This window comes from Pteropus alecto, unplaced genomic scaffold, assembly GCF_000325575.1.
Source record: "Pteropus alecto unplaced genomic scaffold, ASM32557v1 scaffold88, whole genome shotgun sequence".
Classification (NCBI taxonomy): Eukaryota; Metazoa; Chordata; class Mammalia; order Chiroptera; family Pteropodidae; genus Pteropus; species Pteropus alecto.
The window spans coordinates 4,263,092-4,280,637 of NW_006494611.1; the positions used below are offsets into that span (position 1 = coordinate 4,263,092).

General features: G+C 38.8%; 1 protein-coding gene and 1 pseudogene across 1 annotated transcript in view; one reads left to right on the top strand and one right to left on the bottom strand.

Moving 5' to 3' along the window:
- ETV5 (ETS variant 5) overlaps window positions 1–17,546 on the bottom strand; it is a 53,877-nt gene that overhangs the window by 13,048 nt on the left and 23,283 nt on the right. Inside the window, exons 6-9 of the mRNA XM_006925807.3 lie at window positions 14,873–15,002; window positions 13,677–13,964; window positions 3,019–3,278; window positions 884–943 (exon numbers count right to left, since the gene is read on the bottom strand). Of these exons, the coding sequence (XP_006925869.1) occupies window positions 884–943; window positions 3,019–3,278; window positions 13,677–13,964; window positions 14,873–15,002 (738 nt within the window). The remainder of the gene's footprint in view (window positions 1–883; window positions 944–3,018; window positions 3,279–13,676; window positions 13,965–14,872; window positions 15,003–17,546) is intronic.
- On the top strand, window positions 4,037–4,155 carry LOC112474234 (annotated as a pseudogene).

The window sequence follows — 17,546 nt, forward strand, 5'->3', positions numbered from 1 at the left end:
CTGTGTGTAGTAGTAAGCAGCCCAGTGCTTGACTAAAAATATTTCCTTTAAGAGCATGCTCCTTTCTAAATGTTGTAATTATGCATTTTGGATGCACGTTAGAATCTCCTGGGGAGCTTTAAAAACTACTAACCCTGGATCCCACCCCAGAATTTCTTATTTCATTTCTCTGGGTGAAGCTTGGACACCAAATGTTTTAAAAACTCCCTATGTGATTCTAACGTGTAGCTAAAGCTAAGACTTTCTATGGTAGTTCTCAAACTTGAGCGTGCATCAGATCACCTGGCTACTGAAACACAGATTGCTGGGAGTTTCCGATTCAGTAGGTCTGGGCAGGTCTCGAGAATCTGCATTGCTAACAAGTCCCAGGTGAAGCTGATGCCATGGGTTTGGGAAATCACACTGCTCTAAATATTTATGGAGAGATGAACATGACAGAAAACGAGACATTTCTAGGGAAGCTGTTCTAAGAAAAAACCCTACCCTGTTTCAATGTTCAGAAGAGAACTTCTGAACCTACCATCTCAAGTCCTAGCACAATCCCTAAGTTCCCATTTAGGTCAGTGGTGTCACATACAGCTGTATATACAACCTCCTTGTATGGGAACGTGGAGATGAGGTTGGCTCATTCTTATTTCATGTTATCCCATCAACTCCTAAAAGTTAGGGTCATTATTACTGAAAACCATGGCAGGCCTCTTAGTGCTCGGCAGCATGCCTCAACCTCATGTGCAAAATAACTGAATATTATGATCAATCAGCTCTCATATTTATGAGCTAAGGAAGGTTGAACTTCAAATCTTAGCCTGGAAACCGAGCAATTTTAAGCTTCTTTGAATGTGTATGTCTATGTCTATGTCTATGTATATATAAAGCTGCTTACCTTCATGGCTGCTGGAGAAATAGCCCCCTCTCATGTAGGATGACTGGCAGTTAGGCACTTCTGAAAGAAAAACACAGACATACAAACTTTTGTCAATGGTTTCTGCAGCTGAATCAGTACATCAGTTGAACTGCGACTCTGCAATAAAGCCCCTAAACCTTCTCTTTCTCCAAGGTCATGTCTTCTGGGTTTTTTTCCTTAGGAAAGAAGTGCCATCCCAATAAAGAACATGAAAACCACTATAACCCACCACGTAAAAGTAGAACTCCTGACTCCTAACCAAGAGAACTGGGAGGAAAAAATGATGCATCATTCTCATAATCTGCTCATTTTAGGAAATAGTTAACACGAAACCTGGTAAGAGAGTTAACGGTGGAAGAAGAAATTGGCTTTTAAAAGGCCAAGCTCGGCCTTCTGCCTATAATGACTCTGGAACTTTGGGGTTAGGCATGGGGGAGGAATATCACTTTAGATCTTTCCCAATTTGTTCTCCTTTGCAGCTTATGGTCACAACCAATTCTGCTGCAGGAGGTGAGGGTATTTTTAGGCCAAAGAGATTAGGGGATTCGAAGCTGTGAAGCTAGGACAAGAACTGGCAGGAGGGGGACTGCAGTTTGGCAAGTACATTTTCACCATGCTATTACTATCAGAAATGAAACCCATGCTCAAGTGATCTCTTCTTCACGTATCACATTATCAAGGTGTTCAGTAAGAAAAAAGACAGTCAGTTGAGTTATGCCATCTGAGATAAGCCTTGACACCAGGAACACCACTCAGATAAAGAATTACAGATATGGTGACATCTGCTGGGTATCTTGCTTTAAAGCAGTGGGGTGGCGTGAAATACTGGTCAGGACAGAGTAAAATGTCAATCCCAAAACAAAAATGTTGCTGGTCATGCCTGTTCCTGAGAGAAATACATCAAAGCCACCAGGAGGAATGCCAGTGGAAATTTTACAAGCTATTAATACCTACGCTTGGTAATTCTTCTATCATAAAGCAACAGATGTCTCTCTTCTGCCTACCTCCCTAGCCTTCCCCATAACCAATTTCTGCCTGAATTGAGCAATCTATGTAATATCTCACAGAATGCCAAGAGCAAATTCTATATTCTATTCCATTTGCAAAAGCCATTCAAGTACATACCGCCCCACCCCTCCCTAGGGTCTTCAAGAAAAGCATGCCCAGGGAAGGCTGAAAACCTATCCATCACCCTCAAATTCCTTTAGCACCAAAAGCAAAAAGAATGAAAGAGTTTAAGTCATCTCTCAAAGAAGGGAAAATAAAGAGAAGGAAACAGTTTCTGAGTGTGTAAGCTGCAGAATTCCAACTCTCCTTTCCCCTAATGATCTCCTTTAGTAAGCCTGGCCTATAAGATCTATAGTCAGTGAGTGAGTGAGTATGTGTAAGAGGGAGGGAGAAGGTCCCAAAGTACAGCTTAAATCCCTGATATGCTTAAGTTTCTAAACAAGAGTAACCCATAACCAAGTGACAGGTGCCCTAACATGTTATACCTCTCCCCGTGTACACCGGCAGCCACTGAAGGACACAGGATCATTCCCAGATGAAAGTACTGCACTTGAGCAGTGAATCCCACGAAGCGACTGATAGGACAGCCTTTTCCATGCATGCCCAGCACCCCACATGTCTACGACAAACCAGGTGCTTTCTCAGAACACCATTCACTTCAAGAACAGAAAGAATCCCATCTTACATGTGAGCTCTCTTACTTATACTTACATTAAAAGCTTATGAGTCTGTTGTATTAAAAAAGAATGAGAATGAAATAGGGGCAGGACTGAAATGTAGAAATACTATTCCCTGTGTCCAGTGACCCTAAGATAATAGGTCTTAAAAAGGGTATCACCAAGATTGGACCCCAGCAATATTGAGGCTTGGCCTCAGTACTCAGCACCACTTCTGAATGCCTACTGCACATCCTACCATTTGCATGGCTTTTCTGTTTTGTTTTGTATTCGGTTATGCATAAACATGTCTGCTTTAGTAGCTCCTGAGTTCTTTGAGGGCAAATTTTATAAAACTATTCCCAAAGCCCTGCACATAAAAGACACTCAATAACAACCAGATGGATGAATAAGAGAATGAAGAAAGGAATGGCATGACTTCATACTAACCTGAATCAACGCAGTAATCCCGGGGCTCCTGCTTGATTCCCATTGGTGACTGAAACCCATGTGCTGGGGGGCCCGGCATGCCTGGGACCCCATGTTCATAGAGTGGGTCATGATATTCCTGTTTGAATCCCTGAGGGGGCGGGGGAGCTGCAGGGACAATAGGTTCTGACATTTGCCGGTGGTAACTGGGGCGATTATCTCCCGGAACTCCTGACTGAGGAGGGAAGGGATGGCAGGGCTCTGACAGTTGTCTCTGAAATCTGCAAGAAAGTAGTTATACTGTTTAGCTAAGAACATGACTAATACCTACTATAATTTAGCACTGAGGATTAGCAGTTCAGATTAATGGAATTATTGGCAAAATACTTATTAATGTTTATTTCTGGACATCGTACCCTCTTCTCAAAATTATATTGCACATTTCAAGAAACCTCTTGAGTAGGGACTGGCAAGAAACAATCAAAGTAATGACATGGTAGTCTCTTATTTTCCATGCATGTTTATTTCATACACAGTCTGTGTAGTTGGGTCAGATTATGTATCTAAATATATAAAATCAATTACCTGCAAATGGCCCTAACATATACATATATGTTGGTTCACTAGTTCATTCATTCTCTCGCCATAGACAGAATTTTTAAAGACCAAAGCATACAAATTGATCAATTAGAAAATGTAGTTTAAAAATCCCATATATAACAATAAAAAAATATAAAATCTCTAAGAATAATCAGAAAATATGTATGCCATATAAGAATAAAACCTTAAACCTGTTTTCTGAGGAAAAGAGCAAAGATCTAATTAAAGAGAAAATATTTAGCATTTTAAAGCTGTTGATTCACTGAAAATTATTCTATAAAAGCAATGCTTCCCAACCAACTTGATAAAATGATTCTTCTAAATTTTACTTAAAAAATTAAATAATTTTTGAAAAGAAATAATGATCTATTAGATATTGACAAATATAAAACCACAGTAATTAAAACAGGAATACAAGAAGTGAAAGATAGGCATATTAGCCTACGGCCATGCCACCCTGAACGTGCCCAATCTCATCTGATCTTGGAAGCTAAGCAGCGTCGGGCCTGGTTAGTACTTGGATGGGAGACCACCTAGGAATACAAGGTGCTGTAGGTGTTAAAAGAAAAGAAAGATAGGCATATTAAAGGAACTGAATGGAAAATCAAAACTGTCAAGTATATTCCAAAATTTACTATGTGTTAAGGTAGGCATTTCAAATTAATGGGGGGAAAAGTTAGACCTGTTTTATACCACATGCCTGAATAAATTTCATATGGATTAAAGATTTAATGTGAAACTACAACAGTAAAGTAAATACATATGAAAACAGTCTTGGAGTAAGAAAAAACCTTTTATATACATTGTAGTAACAACAGAAATCATCAAGATAAATATAAATTTATATTTATATTAATTGTATAAATTTCTATAAGTCAAAAAAACACCAGAAACAAAACCAAAAGAAAAACAACTGGGTGAAAAAATTTATAGCAGTCATAAAATACCAGAAATAAACTGTAAAATTAAACAAACTTGGAAAAAAATGTTACTACTGTTGACATAAAGGGCTTTATAAAATTCAATAAAAGAACATTTCAACAGAAAAAATGAGTAAAGGACATAAATCAGTAAAATCACTAAAGAAAAAACACTAATGGACATAAACAAAAAGTTTAACTTCATTAGTAATCAAAAAAGCACTGCGTAAAAAAAAAGAGAAATCGTTTTTTCTAATCATCTAAGAGGATGAGTAGGCAGTTAGTAGTAAATTTGTGTCTGGCACATAAAAAATACTGAAGTCATAGATATAATTAGATATAGCTACAAAGATGGTCACCAATGTGAATGTCTAACAAGGAAACTGGCTAAGAACATGCTAATAAAGCCATTTAGCTGAAAGGAATCATCAAATGTGATATAAAATGTAAGGACCTGCAAAGGTATTTTTGATATACTAAGGCAGGCTGGGAAAGTACAAAGACGTCAAATATTTACAAAAAAAGAAAAAAATATATATATATTTATGGTGTCATAAAATCCTGAAAAGATTTGCACCTAAATGTTCGTGTTACTTGCTTATCTTTGGGTGGTTATGGTGATTTTCTTTTTTTTGCTCATCTACAGTTTAATACAAACACGCATTTATTTTGTAATAATGACACTCATTAAATAACAATAACAAAAGACATAGTGTTATTGTTATTTAATGAGTGTCATTAACATCCTTTAGCTGTAAGAGAAATCCAAATGAGTGCCAACTGGTCTGGCCCTGTGGGGAAGGCACTGTAGTGAAAGAGAAAGCCTGAGGTCCTGAAGCGATGCCCCTTACTAGGGAAAGGATGGAAAAGAAAGCAAATTATCTTGGCTTCAGTTTCCTCATATGTAACATGGGAATGTATTATACATCCAAAATGCTACTGGAATGATGAAATAAAATCATGTCTACAAAAGCATGGTTTCTGGCACAGCTATAATTACTGAATGACTAGAACAGACGACATCAAAGGGGGAGGGGAGGTTGTGTAGAAGTTAGAGATTATAACCCTCAGTGTGAGGCCTCAACTCATGAAATATGCATAAGGCACTAACCTATGTGTATAAAGAAAAGCATTCGAGAACATATGCCCTCAGGTAGAAAGTATGAGCCAGGTTCAGGGAAAAATAAAGGATTTTAGAACAACTAATTGCAATGAGTTTTTAAAAATCAATAATAGCTTTAACTGAAAAATTTGAATTTGATTTGAATCAATCTGTGGCAACAGGTGGCCAACAGATTTCTAGAACATCAAGATTTAAGATCTTAAACTGAAGAGATTAGGTGCAGATAAAGCACTGTTTAGATCAGGGTATAGCATGGCTCTCACTGGAGGGTCTTTACTACCCTTATCAAGCAGCTCCCTAAGATCATTTTGTAACATGAAGATCATCGAACAATTTTACACATACTTATCCTTATATCCCAGATACTTTTTACATATACTTATCCTTATAGCCCAGAATCTGCCTGGCCAACATATTAACCAAGTTTTATAAACTAGATAAGGTTCAGTGCTCTAAGAGTCTTTCTAACAGCATGACAGTGGAACTTCATCAGGGATGAGACTTTCAAAGCTGCTGCTATTTAAGGAAACTCTTCCATGGTATTTGAAGAAGCATAAATCTGAAACTTGAGGTTAGGCTTGGCATTTAGAGTATAGGCACCAGCAGCGCGCAGCAAACCTGAAATTTTGAAGAAAATTTTGAAGTGGGCAGAAAAGAAAGAGGAAGATATTCCTAAGGCCTTTTTAAAATAAGTACCTTATCTAGTAGGAAGAAACAGTAATAAGGGTACCATTCTCTCCCTTTCCCCTCTGCCATCATCTCAGCACCTTCAAAGATGACCTCCACAAATCACTTCCTCTGACAGCTCGGAGATGGCACGAACCATTCAGTTCTGTAACCAGAGTCCTTGCAGCTGGCAGGCCCAATCACTCCACTTCCGCTTGGTGCTCATCTTCTCACCTTCCAGAATGAAACTCTAGAGCTGTCCTGGTACAGCCCTTTCAGGAAAAGGTACTTCCATATGGGCACCAGCCAGCAACCCCCATCCCCTCCCTCCAGCATAACTTTAAGGATTCATGGAGCTTAGGTGGGATCTGCAGACAGAGTCTATGATTGAGATTGTTCTGTCTTGCTTTGTTTTGAGGGAGTGGAAGTGGCAGAGGGAATCTTAAGGGTAGGTCACAAAACCAACATATTTGGAAGAAAGATTCAGAGCTTGCTGCTGCTAATGGTTTTTATTTGCAGAGATTAGTAAAGTAATTCAGTCCTTCTCCTCAGAATACATTCTGTGAACTTTACTCACTGACCTTCATTTGAACCCCCTTCGCTTGTCTGCAATCCTTTTGAAGTATCTAAGAATGTGCTGTATACATAATACAGCTATGACAAAGATGCCTCTTGTTTACTGAAGCAGGCGATCATTTTCAATAGAAGAGCGGCCTGGTTCCTAACAAATCTCTTCAGCCTGGCTCCCCACCTTCCCAAACCCATTCCTTCTATCCCCACCCATATCTCCATATCCCAACAGAATTTAGGCTGGTAGTGAACTCACAGTTGGTGAGCAAAAGGAGACTGACTTCCGAGGGAGCCTAAATTCAATAGGCTACAGATTAAGGCTTTTTCGGTGCCAGTTTATTTAAAGAACCAGTTATTTATTTATTTGTCAGATTTATATAGCGCCTTTCCTCCCAAGAGTTCACCCACGCTACCAACATTTGGTTTACGTTATGAAAACCGTTAGATGCTTTTTCTGCATTTCCTTTTTGGTTTCTGCTGCCAACACACAGAGTAAACACAATGCTTAGAGGAAGAAAGGAGAAAAGTATGGATTCAATAAAGGCTACACAGTGGCCCTGGGTGCCAGGTGAAGTAGTAATGGTTCAGAAGCCAGCTGAGAGGTGATACAGAAAATCAGCCAAGAAACCAACACCACATATTTAATATTCCCTTTAAGGCTAAGAGAAGATAGAAAACAGAGAAGTAAGAGGCTCTGGCTGTTATGTCAGAACATGCTGGGTGAAATCCAGTCTTTACCACTTACTAGCTGTGTGACCTCGGGTGAGTTACGTAACTGTTCTGAGCCTCAGTTTCCTAGTCGATAAAAGGAAGACAACCAAGATGCCTGTTTCAAAGGTCTTTTGTAAAGATTATATTAGATAATGCATGAAACAGGGCTCAGCAATCTGCTAGGTTCTTAATATACATTACCTTCAAACATTACCATCAACTTCTCTGCCCCACCTCCAAGCCCAAAACAAGCCAAATTCAGAAGTTACGCAAATGTAAGGGCAGATCTTAAAGAACTGGGAGAAGATGAAAAACACACACACACACAAAAAAACAAGTCCACTAGTTGCCTACCCAATATCCAGTCTCCTTTCTCTGAAAGAGAATGCTGATTTATTTTCTTGGTGACAATGTGCCACCCAACTTCACATTAATGTTTATTTTCCTGCCATAAACCAAGAACCAGACACTGTTGCAAAACAAAATCTAAATGCTGTCCCCCAAAATTCAAGAAATAATTCCAATTTCACAAGAACTATTACAGAATATATAAAAAAGAAACCCTCTACTCATTCGATGAGTATAATCTCAGTGCTAACACCCAACAAGGACAATGTAAGAGAAAATATATATTATTCTCAATCATAAATAGTGATAGAGAAGTCCTAAACATATATATTGGAAAACCAAGTCCAGCAATATACAAAAGATAATATATAACGAATAAGTCAGGTTTATCACAAGAATATAAGGTTGGTTTCATATAAATCAATTTAACTTTCCACAGAAAGAAATTAAGGGAACAAATTCATTAAGTATTTGATAAAATTAAACAACCATTCATATTAAAATCTCTTAGTAAACTAGGGATCGAAGGAAATTTCCTTTAGCTTGATAAAGGGTAACAAAAAACTACAGAAAACATGGTGCAATGCTGAAAACGAGCTCTTTTAAGATTCAGAACTAAAAACACCCATACTCTAACAATTAGAAGTACATTATTGAGTCTGTTAAAGAAGGTTTCATTAAGCATCTATGAAACTCAGTTTCAGATCCCAAAGTGAGTTTGTGCTGCCATATGTAACATGCTATTAATAAGAATACGCGGAGAGGAGATGCATCAGACACATTCACTTGATTCCAGGCCAGGCTACAAATGTGACTAACAGTCAAATTCCTCCCTCTCTAAAAACTACAAAATCTGAAGGACAGAAATGAGCAATTTATCAGGGATGGGCTTTAAGAGAGGAAGCAGAAACAAGAGAAAAACTTGAGTATGTTAACTCTCTTAATCTATCAAGCATCTTTAGAGAATGAGTACTCTTCTATAAAATCACAATTCCAGATAATTTAAGCTCATCCTTTGATGCTTTGATCGTAACCACTGAGGGAAAGAACTTTCTCAAGCAGGTTAGGCCATTTGCTCTTTAGGATGCCACACGAAACTGATCCTTTGTTGGTAACTCCGGCGCACTGTATTCTGACCTTCACCTTCAGCAGGGTAGCCTGATACAATACTGATGCCCTTAGGGGAGCATCAAGAAGCAGAGAGTTTTTTCATCAGCAGGAGTATTTTCTTAAATTTTGTCTTTTCTTGAGCTTTTGCTTCTTGATGCAAAGTGAGTGAGAGAGCAGCGTATTATTCCTTAATTCTTAGGTGATACATTTCTTAGTGGAACCTCTTCAGTTGAATTGTGGGGACTCAATTCATAATGTAATACGAAATGGCACAGTAAAAAAAAACATCCGGCCAGTACTACGGGCGCAACGTAGGAATATTTTCTAAGTTCCACCACCCAGCACATGTAAACATGGTAAACAGCACGATGAAAAAACACGCAAGTTTGGGATGGCTGAATAAAAAGCATTCCTTCTCTTCAAGGAGCAGCTGCGGTCTTTAAAGATAAATGGAACATGTTCGAACATGCCAAATTACATGGGTTTTTTTCCTCCTTAGGGGGAGGAAATCATGAATATAAATCACGCTTCCAAACAGGATTTATTATTATCTTTAAAAATTCTGAGTTGTGCAGAATTATATATTAAGATTATGTAAAACAGTAAGAATGTACTTTTGACTAGATATTTTGTTTGTTTAAAGTATAATCTTAGCAAATGACTATCACATTATCAATAAACATGTTGAAGACAAGTAAGATACTGGGCTAAGTGTGGTATAAGGAAAGGGGTCTAAATCATGTTTTTTAAACCTCAAAGAGTTTATTCAACTGAAGTGATAAGGCACACTATGAGCAAAACAAAACAGACATATGTGTTACAACATGGATTTAGATAAGTGATAAAGGAATTTAGTAGGATTTTGTAGTTTAAGAGATAACTAAAGTTCTGGTAGTTAAGAGATAGAGATGTATGATAAAGTTCAAGGTCAGAATACACTTCTCAAGGTCTTTTATTCAGTTTTTAGTAGACAATAGTGAATCTTAGCAACCTCCCCACATTCAGAGCCAAAACATGGTATAGTTCTAAGTTAATGTTTTGGTTTCTAAATATAGGACCCTGCATTTGGCTCCATGACCTTTAGGAAGTCCTTTCGCTGCTCTGAGGACTGATTTTCTTACCTGTAAAAATAGAGGTTTTTTACTTTATCTTAGTTACGGAGCTGTTAAAAGGCTCAAATAAGATTGTATTTTCTTCTATCTTGAGAAGATACCATATATTTTTTGTTAGGGGGTTAATTTTGAAGTAATATTCCCTCTAATTTAAATAAAAAGCAAAGAAAAACTACACTTACTAACAAAAGTGATCTGCTCACTTTCAGGTAGGCATAAAGGTTATTAAATATGTGATTATTAAGCTTGTTATCGTACATGACTGCAATTATTATTACTTTTACAAGTCAGACCAAGGATTTTAATTTTGGTCTCATTTTCTGTGTGCTATTAAGTATCTACAAGCGAAATCATTTGTCACGTTTTGCATGTATTTTGTATTACACAGGTATCACATTATCTCATTAGTATTAGAAAAGGGCAATGAGATGCGTAAGGGCAACTTGATGCTTAAAAATAAAATAGGTGGGCTGGACTAGATATGGGGACAGAAGAGAGGGCTCGAACATGATTTCTCAAAGTGTGACATTGACATATCTGGGCCTTGCCCCACCAGACCCACCAACTCTATCGCTGGGGTACAGTAAAGAATTTATACTTTTAATAAGCCCCCGTGGGAACTCTTGCACATTCTCAACTTTGAGACTACAGTGCTCTAGTGTATAAGCCAAAGGGCCCAGTGTTTTTCTTTTATTGATTCAGGACTTTGCCCTTCACCAATTCTCTCAAGGATCTCTATATCACCCCAGTGCGTGTGAGGTCTTTTATTTTAGACCAATCATTCCTAATGGCTCAGTGCAAGAGAAAGTAAGTTCAAATTTGACAGGTAAATTTCAGGGAGAAATCATAAATCTCAGGGATCAAACTGCCTCCCAAAAGGTAGCCTGGAGAAAGATCTATTGGTGAACATGGAGACTAAGGTTCCCTGTCTTCCAGGTCTGCAGGAGGACAAATAATCTACAGCAGAATTAGGATATTTCCCCAGCCTCCCAATTCAGTTAACCATTGACATAATCTGTTCACACAACATCCCCCTGGAAAAGAAATTAGGATTGAAGGAGAATACAGTCATGAGCTGCAAAACGATGTTTCACTGAGCAATGGACCACACAGCAGACGGTGGTCTCATAAGATTATAATGGAGCTCAAAAATTGCTATTGCCTACTGATGTCACGGCCATTGTACCATCATAGTGCAACACATATTACTCATGAGTTTGTGGTGATGCTGGTGTAAACAATCCTGTTGCATTGCCAGTCATATAAGAGTATAGCACATACAATTATTTATAAGACATAAAACTTGATAATGATAATAAATGACTGTAATTGGTTTATTTACTATACTTTTTATCATGAGTATATTCTTGCTACTTATAAAAAAAAGTTTGCTGTAAAACAGTATGCCATGTTATACCAGCAGCAGCCTCATGCATCTCGTGTTTACCACGTCTCTTGATTGCATCATTTTCTCTTGTGCTTGATTTAATCTGGTGTTTTATAAATTTAGCGTAGCCTAAGCATACAGTGTTTATAGAATCTGTAGTCGTGTACGGTAATGTCCTAGGCCTTCACATCCATTCCCTGACTCACCCACATTTACTTCCAGTCCTGCAGGCTTCCTTCATGGTAAGTGTCCTATATAGGTGTACCGTTTTCTTTTACACTGTATTTTTACTGTATCTTTTCTATGTTTACATATGTTTAGATATACAAATACCATTGTGTTACAGTTGCCTACAGTATTCAGCACAGTAACACGATGTACAGGTTTGTAGCCTAAGAGCAACAGGCTGTACCATACAGCCTAGGTGTATAGTAGGCTATACCATCTAGGTGTGTGTAACTGTACTCTATGATGTTCACACAACAAAATCACTTAATTACACATTCTTCAGAATGTATCCCCATCGTTAAGTGACATATGACTGTATACATAAGACATTTAACATAAAGTAATTTTCCTTTACAAATGGTATAACAAATATGAAGTTTGCTAAGTATTTCAATTAAATATATGCCCCACTCCAACCTTCTGCCTAAATTAATCCCTGCAGAAAATCAGGAGAATACTATTTAAAAACATAAAACCAAAGAGCTATTGGAATAAAAATGGTATCCAGGCCTGAGTTCACAGACTGGAAGGCCTGCGGGGTGATTCTGCCCACAGAGAGGTTTTGTTTAGTCTGCAAATTGTCACTGTTGTTTTTAATTTGAATTAGTTGCCAACTTAAAAAAAAAAAAAGCTGGAATTTTTACATAAAAATCCAAATTTCCAAATTCTCCTGAAAAAGCGTAAGGCTGTTAACAAGGTAATAACTGGCAAAAGCTTAGTAGTGGCTGCCTCCTTCAGATGAGCTCCCCGTCCAAACTGAGGCCCACTGCTGAGCCAGCCCCTCAATCAACACTCACCCCTTGGGCTCTGTGCATCATTGGCATTCGTGGAGTTTCGTCTTACCAGGGGCATAAACACTAACCAGCCAAATTATGTAATTCTTTACAGTGACTTTCACAGCAAGGGGGGAAAGGGATTAGAACTAAACAAGAGTGTTAACTTTTTTTGCATTTCATCTCGAAATAAAGTGACCACACAGTAAACACTGGGAGGCAATGGGGTCGCACCAGGCCTGCGGAAGGTACACTCTCTCTCCTGCGCCCCTTGCCCCTCGCCCACCGATGCAGAGCAAAACAGATAGGAAGTAAGCACAACGATCACCACCTTGCGACCCTTGGTATCATCACTGACAACTACCTGCCCACATTATCTACTCTTCCCAGACAGATGTGAAATAAAAAAGACAGGTCCCCAGAACACCCTACATAAAGGAAGGCCACAAGCATCCAAAATTCTATAATACTGTAGATAACAGAAGGCTGGGACCTAATAGGTTAAGTTTGGTGTTTGAAAAGTAGGTTTCCTTTACACATTTGTTTGATGAACTAATAACTGGATGAGTTACTCCTGATGCCTCGATTTCTTTATTAGAAACAAAGAACTACCTGGAGTGAAATCAGGAGATTTCTATCTCAAAAGTAAGTAATTATAAATCAGGTCCTTAGCTAATCTCCTACTATTATATCCTGTTAAAATCAGTAGAGTAATAATATCTCCTATAACTCAGCAATCTTCCCTAATACATAAGTGAAGTGTTTAATAAAGTATTCATGGATAGCATAAACCAAGGCTCAATTCTAGCAAGCAGTACCCAGTGAGGAGCCAGGAAATCTGCCCTGAGCAAAGGTCAACAGATTGTGTATCCTGCACAAGTCACTCTCCCTCTAGCTCAGTAGTGGGGAGGCGGGGAACAGTACTAATTATCTCTCTGTTCCTACTTCATAAGGATGTTGTAATGTCTATAAACAGATCATATTCATATTATTAGTCTTACCTCATAAGATGCCTCAATGGAACGAGAACTTTATAGGTACCTGGTAAATATGACTAATTGCTTCCCCTCTCCCAATGAGGAAAAGGGGACGGGGATGGAGGTGGTGAAGAAAGCCCAGATCAGGACCAACCTCTGCTCTGTTGGATACTGGTTTTCAGGCATCATCTTTGGCATCTGCAGGGGCTGATGTGGTGGCCGAGGGACTGCAAAGGTTTGCTGCTGTGGTCCAGGGTCTGGAAGCGAATGAGGGGTGGGTGCAGGGCCCACACCTTGCACTGGGCCAGCTGCAGCAGGGTGTGCCGAGGTTGGCAGAGTTGTCTGAGGTGGGGGAAATAGGGAATTCTGATGGGTGGGTGACAAGGGGGTGGTAGGTGGGGTTAATGGCTTGAACCCAGAGGGAGGCTTCCTATCATAGGCACTGTAAATAGAAAAAGAGAAGAAGAAACCATTAAGCTGCAGTGAAGCCTTTAGCGTGGTCACCAAGTCCAATAGAACTTTGCAGCCCATGGTTGCCAGGAAATGAAAGCATTAACATAGTTAAATTGCTAGCAGCCCCGAGGGAATATTTGTACCTCTGAAAAGTGACAAACACACTGCGTCACAGGGATTTGTTTAACACTTCTAGTGATTCTTCTCAAAGATAATTTTAGCCTCTGCTTCTGGTTTCCTTTTCCTCCCCAATTCCAAAAGAATTCTCCACGCATGCATGTGTAGGGGTGGATGGATGGGGGGAGAAGTTATGCCTTGGGAGGATTTTTCCAGCCCCCTCCCCCAAGTATTCCAGGGTTCCCTGGAATTAGTCAGAATCTTTGTTGAAGATAAATTTCTGCTGCAATATCACTTGAATTAACTACTCTTCTCCTCCCCCCTTTCAGACAGATCTATGTTTATCTTCTAGAGCAAAGAATAATTTAAAATTAAAGCTTCAATCCTGTGGCCTGAATATTCTTAAGTAAAGGGCACAAGCATCAAGGCTTTTTCATTTATTCTGATTTGAAGATTACTTCTTTGGTGCTTAAAGTTCACATTAACATATCATAGACATGAAGAAGTATATATTCCCTCCCTCAAAGCCACAGATCAAATATCTCAGTATTCAAGGTTCTTTCCCTTAGGAGGACTCTGTACCCCCAAGAACTCAGATCTCCCCATAGAGCCAGTTTTGTGTTTTGTACAGCACAAAGGCCCCATTTGGACTAGCCGACACCTAGAGGATTGCATAGCCAGGAAAGATTGGGTGTGCTACCCTGTGTTTCTGCTGAATAATACTGGAAACAGTCAGCTTAATGGCTATTTTCTGGCCAGCCTTTCTCTGGCTCCACTTACCAATAGTTGTAGAGGCACTTTTCTCCATAGTTAGCACCGAGAGCCTGCTCATGGCTACAAGACGACAGCTCAGAGGAGGGGCTGTGCAGCTCCCGTTTGATCTTGGTTGGAGGTGGGGCATGAAGCACCACTGAAACGAGAAGAGGGATGAGGGAGGAGCAGACAGGACAACTGATTAATGTGGAGCACAATGCTTCCTTCTGCAAACCCTGCAACGAGCCAATTGTTCTCGGAACTCATGTTAAATCACATGCCAGAGAAAGCCCAAAACTTAAAGATAGAGCCTTCCATATAAAACTGATAAAAAGTCAGAAATCATCATCTGACATTTTATTAGCCAAATCTTTTTTCCAAATTTCTTTGGTGTTGGGTCTGCTTTCCAGGGGCTTTGAAATCCTTAAAATCCTGCATGTGATGGTTCTTTAAAAAAAAAAAAAAAAAAATGCAGGTATGATTGTCCCAGAGGCTTTGAAATCCTTAAAATCCTGCATATGATGGTTCTTTAAAAAAAAAAAAAAAAAATGCAGGTATGATAGAAAACCAAGGATGGCAGTTATGTAGAATTTCATATAAAAAAAAGAACAAAACAGCAAAAGATATACTGGTATACATTACAGATTAGCTTATCAAAGGCTAGAAATTGCTCTGGGAAATACATTTCATATACAGAGGAATATGTACAAATTAAGTATGTAACTTGTTAAAAGTCCTTCAAGCAACTCTAAATATCAGGTCTGAGTAAATTAAACTCAACTTGAGGGGTATTTCAAAAAATTTAAAAGCGAAGGAATACAACAAAGCACAACCTAGGAAAAGCTAACTACATACAGGAAAAGTCGTGGAAACTTTTGTGCTTATGTCTGTTCTATGCCTTTCCTAGTGACCAACCAGGAAGGGCAGGTTTTCAAAACCGATCCCTTCATAGATGGTGTCAATTACTTTTCCTAAATTGATGAAATAGTACACAGGGCTGTTGCTTTGTTTGGAAGTCAACTGCATATTCCATACGTGATTCTGAGAGGGCAAAGTAACAAAGTTTTTCAAATGAAGGTGACTTACATTCAGCGGCCCATCCAAACCAACCAGGTTTGCCTTTTCTGTCTTCTCTAGGAGCTAACTCATTTTAGAGAAGGCATTTTACCCAAAGCAGACAGACCAATTCTAAGGATGCTGCATCACAGTCAGTGCCCTGGTAACTCATTAAAATTCTGTTTGACTCAATGTTTACTCCTAAAATACTTCCAGGAGTTTGGTTAATTCTTAGTGATTATACTAGGTAGAATTAGCTAAACAATCATCCCTTTTCTGTCTGATAAGACTGAACAATCTTCAGACCAACTGGTTTCTCTGTGCCTTGTCCAACCCCGAATTCTGGTCTCAGACGTGAACAAATGAGACAGATGACTCTATCACAGATGACAAGTGTATAAAGCAAAGTCCTGCCAGTGACTGACTAGAAAGGACAGGTTTTCATAATTCTTTTCCTACATAATGCCAACTGCTATTCCTGAATACATGAAATAAGTTCAGAACTGGCAGATTATATTTAGAAGTCATTAGAGTCTCTCTCTGATTTTTTGATGGTGACATCATGGTAGCCAATCCTCAATTATTACCAAATGTTTTCAGACATTCAGACACAGAAAATGGCTAAGCTTGTTGTTGTTAGAATGTTGTTAGTAAATGAGAAGGGAGAGTCAGACAACTTGACACAGAAAACCATTTCCCCAATGCAGTGGATATTCTGGTGGTCTCGGCACTGCCCCTTTGTCGCTGCCTCTTCTTTTACAAGTCTTCTGCCATAAAAGTTTTGGCGAATAGTGAGAAAAGGTGATGATGTCCCAAAGAAAATAAACGTGCCACGTTGTTGATAAATCTATTTGCCTTACTTTATCTAAAGAAAATAATTTATAATCTCTGTCTTAAGTTTAGAAAGTAAACAATTAGGGTGTTAGTCAATTTTATCATTTCAGGTTTTAGAAATATACTGACGTGTTCATATTATTATAAAAGTTACCAGTTCTATTGACAAAACTGACGCCAGAGGGCAAAACCAAAGCGCCCCAGAAGAAAAAGTTTATAATGGCTTTGGGAACAGAGCCATTTTGCAAGAGAATCTAAACTGCCAGCTAATTCTGATGTCTTGATTTCAAATCTACATCTACTCTTAGCATGTACCATACCATTGTGGCTCTAAATTATATGGTATCTTCTAGTATCTCCAAATTGTTTTATACCTAGAATCTTATGTTCTCTTCACAAAGGAGTTCAAAAACTATCAGATGAGTGCTATGGTCTGAACATTTGTGTCTCTCTCAAACTCATATGCTGAAATTCTAATGCCAAATGTGATGGTTTTAAAAGATGGCGGGGGCGGAGGCGGGGGGGCGGTCTTCAGGGGTTATCAGGTAACGAGGGCAGAGCCATGTGAGGACACAACTAGACCATGCTGGCACCCTGATCTCAGACTTCCAGCCTCTAGAACTGTGAGAAATAAATTTCTGTTTTTCATAAGCTACCCAGCCTGTGGTATTTTGTTACAGCAGCCTGAATGCACTGAGACAATGAGTGACTGAATGGATTATATTTCCAATTAATTCTTAACCACATCTACCCTACAAGGCTAGGCACAATGTTAGTCATAAATATTTTTTCCCCAGGAATCAACCATTCG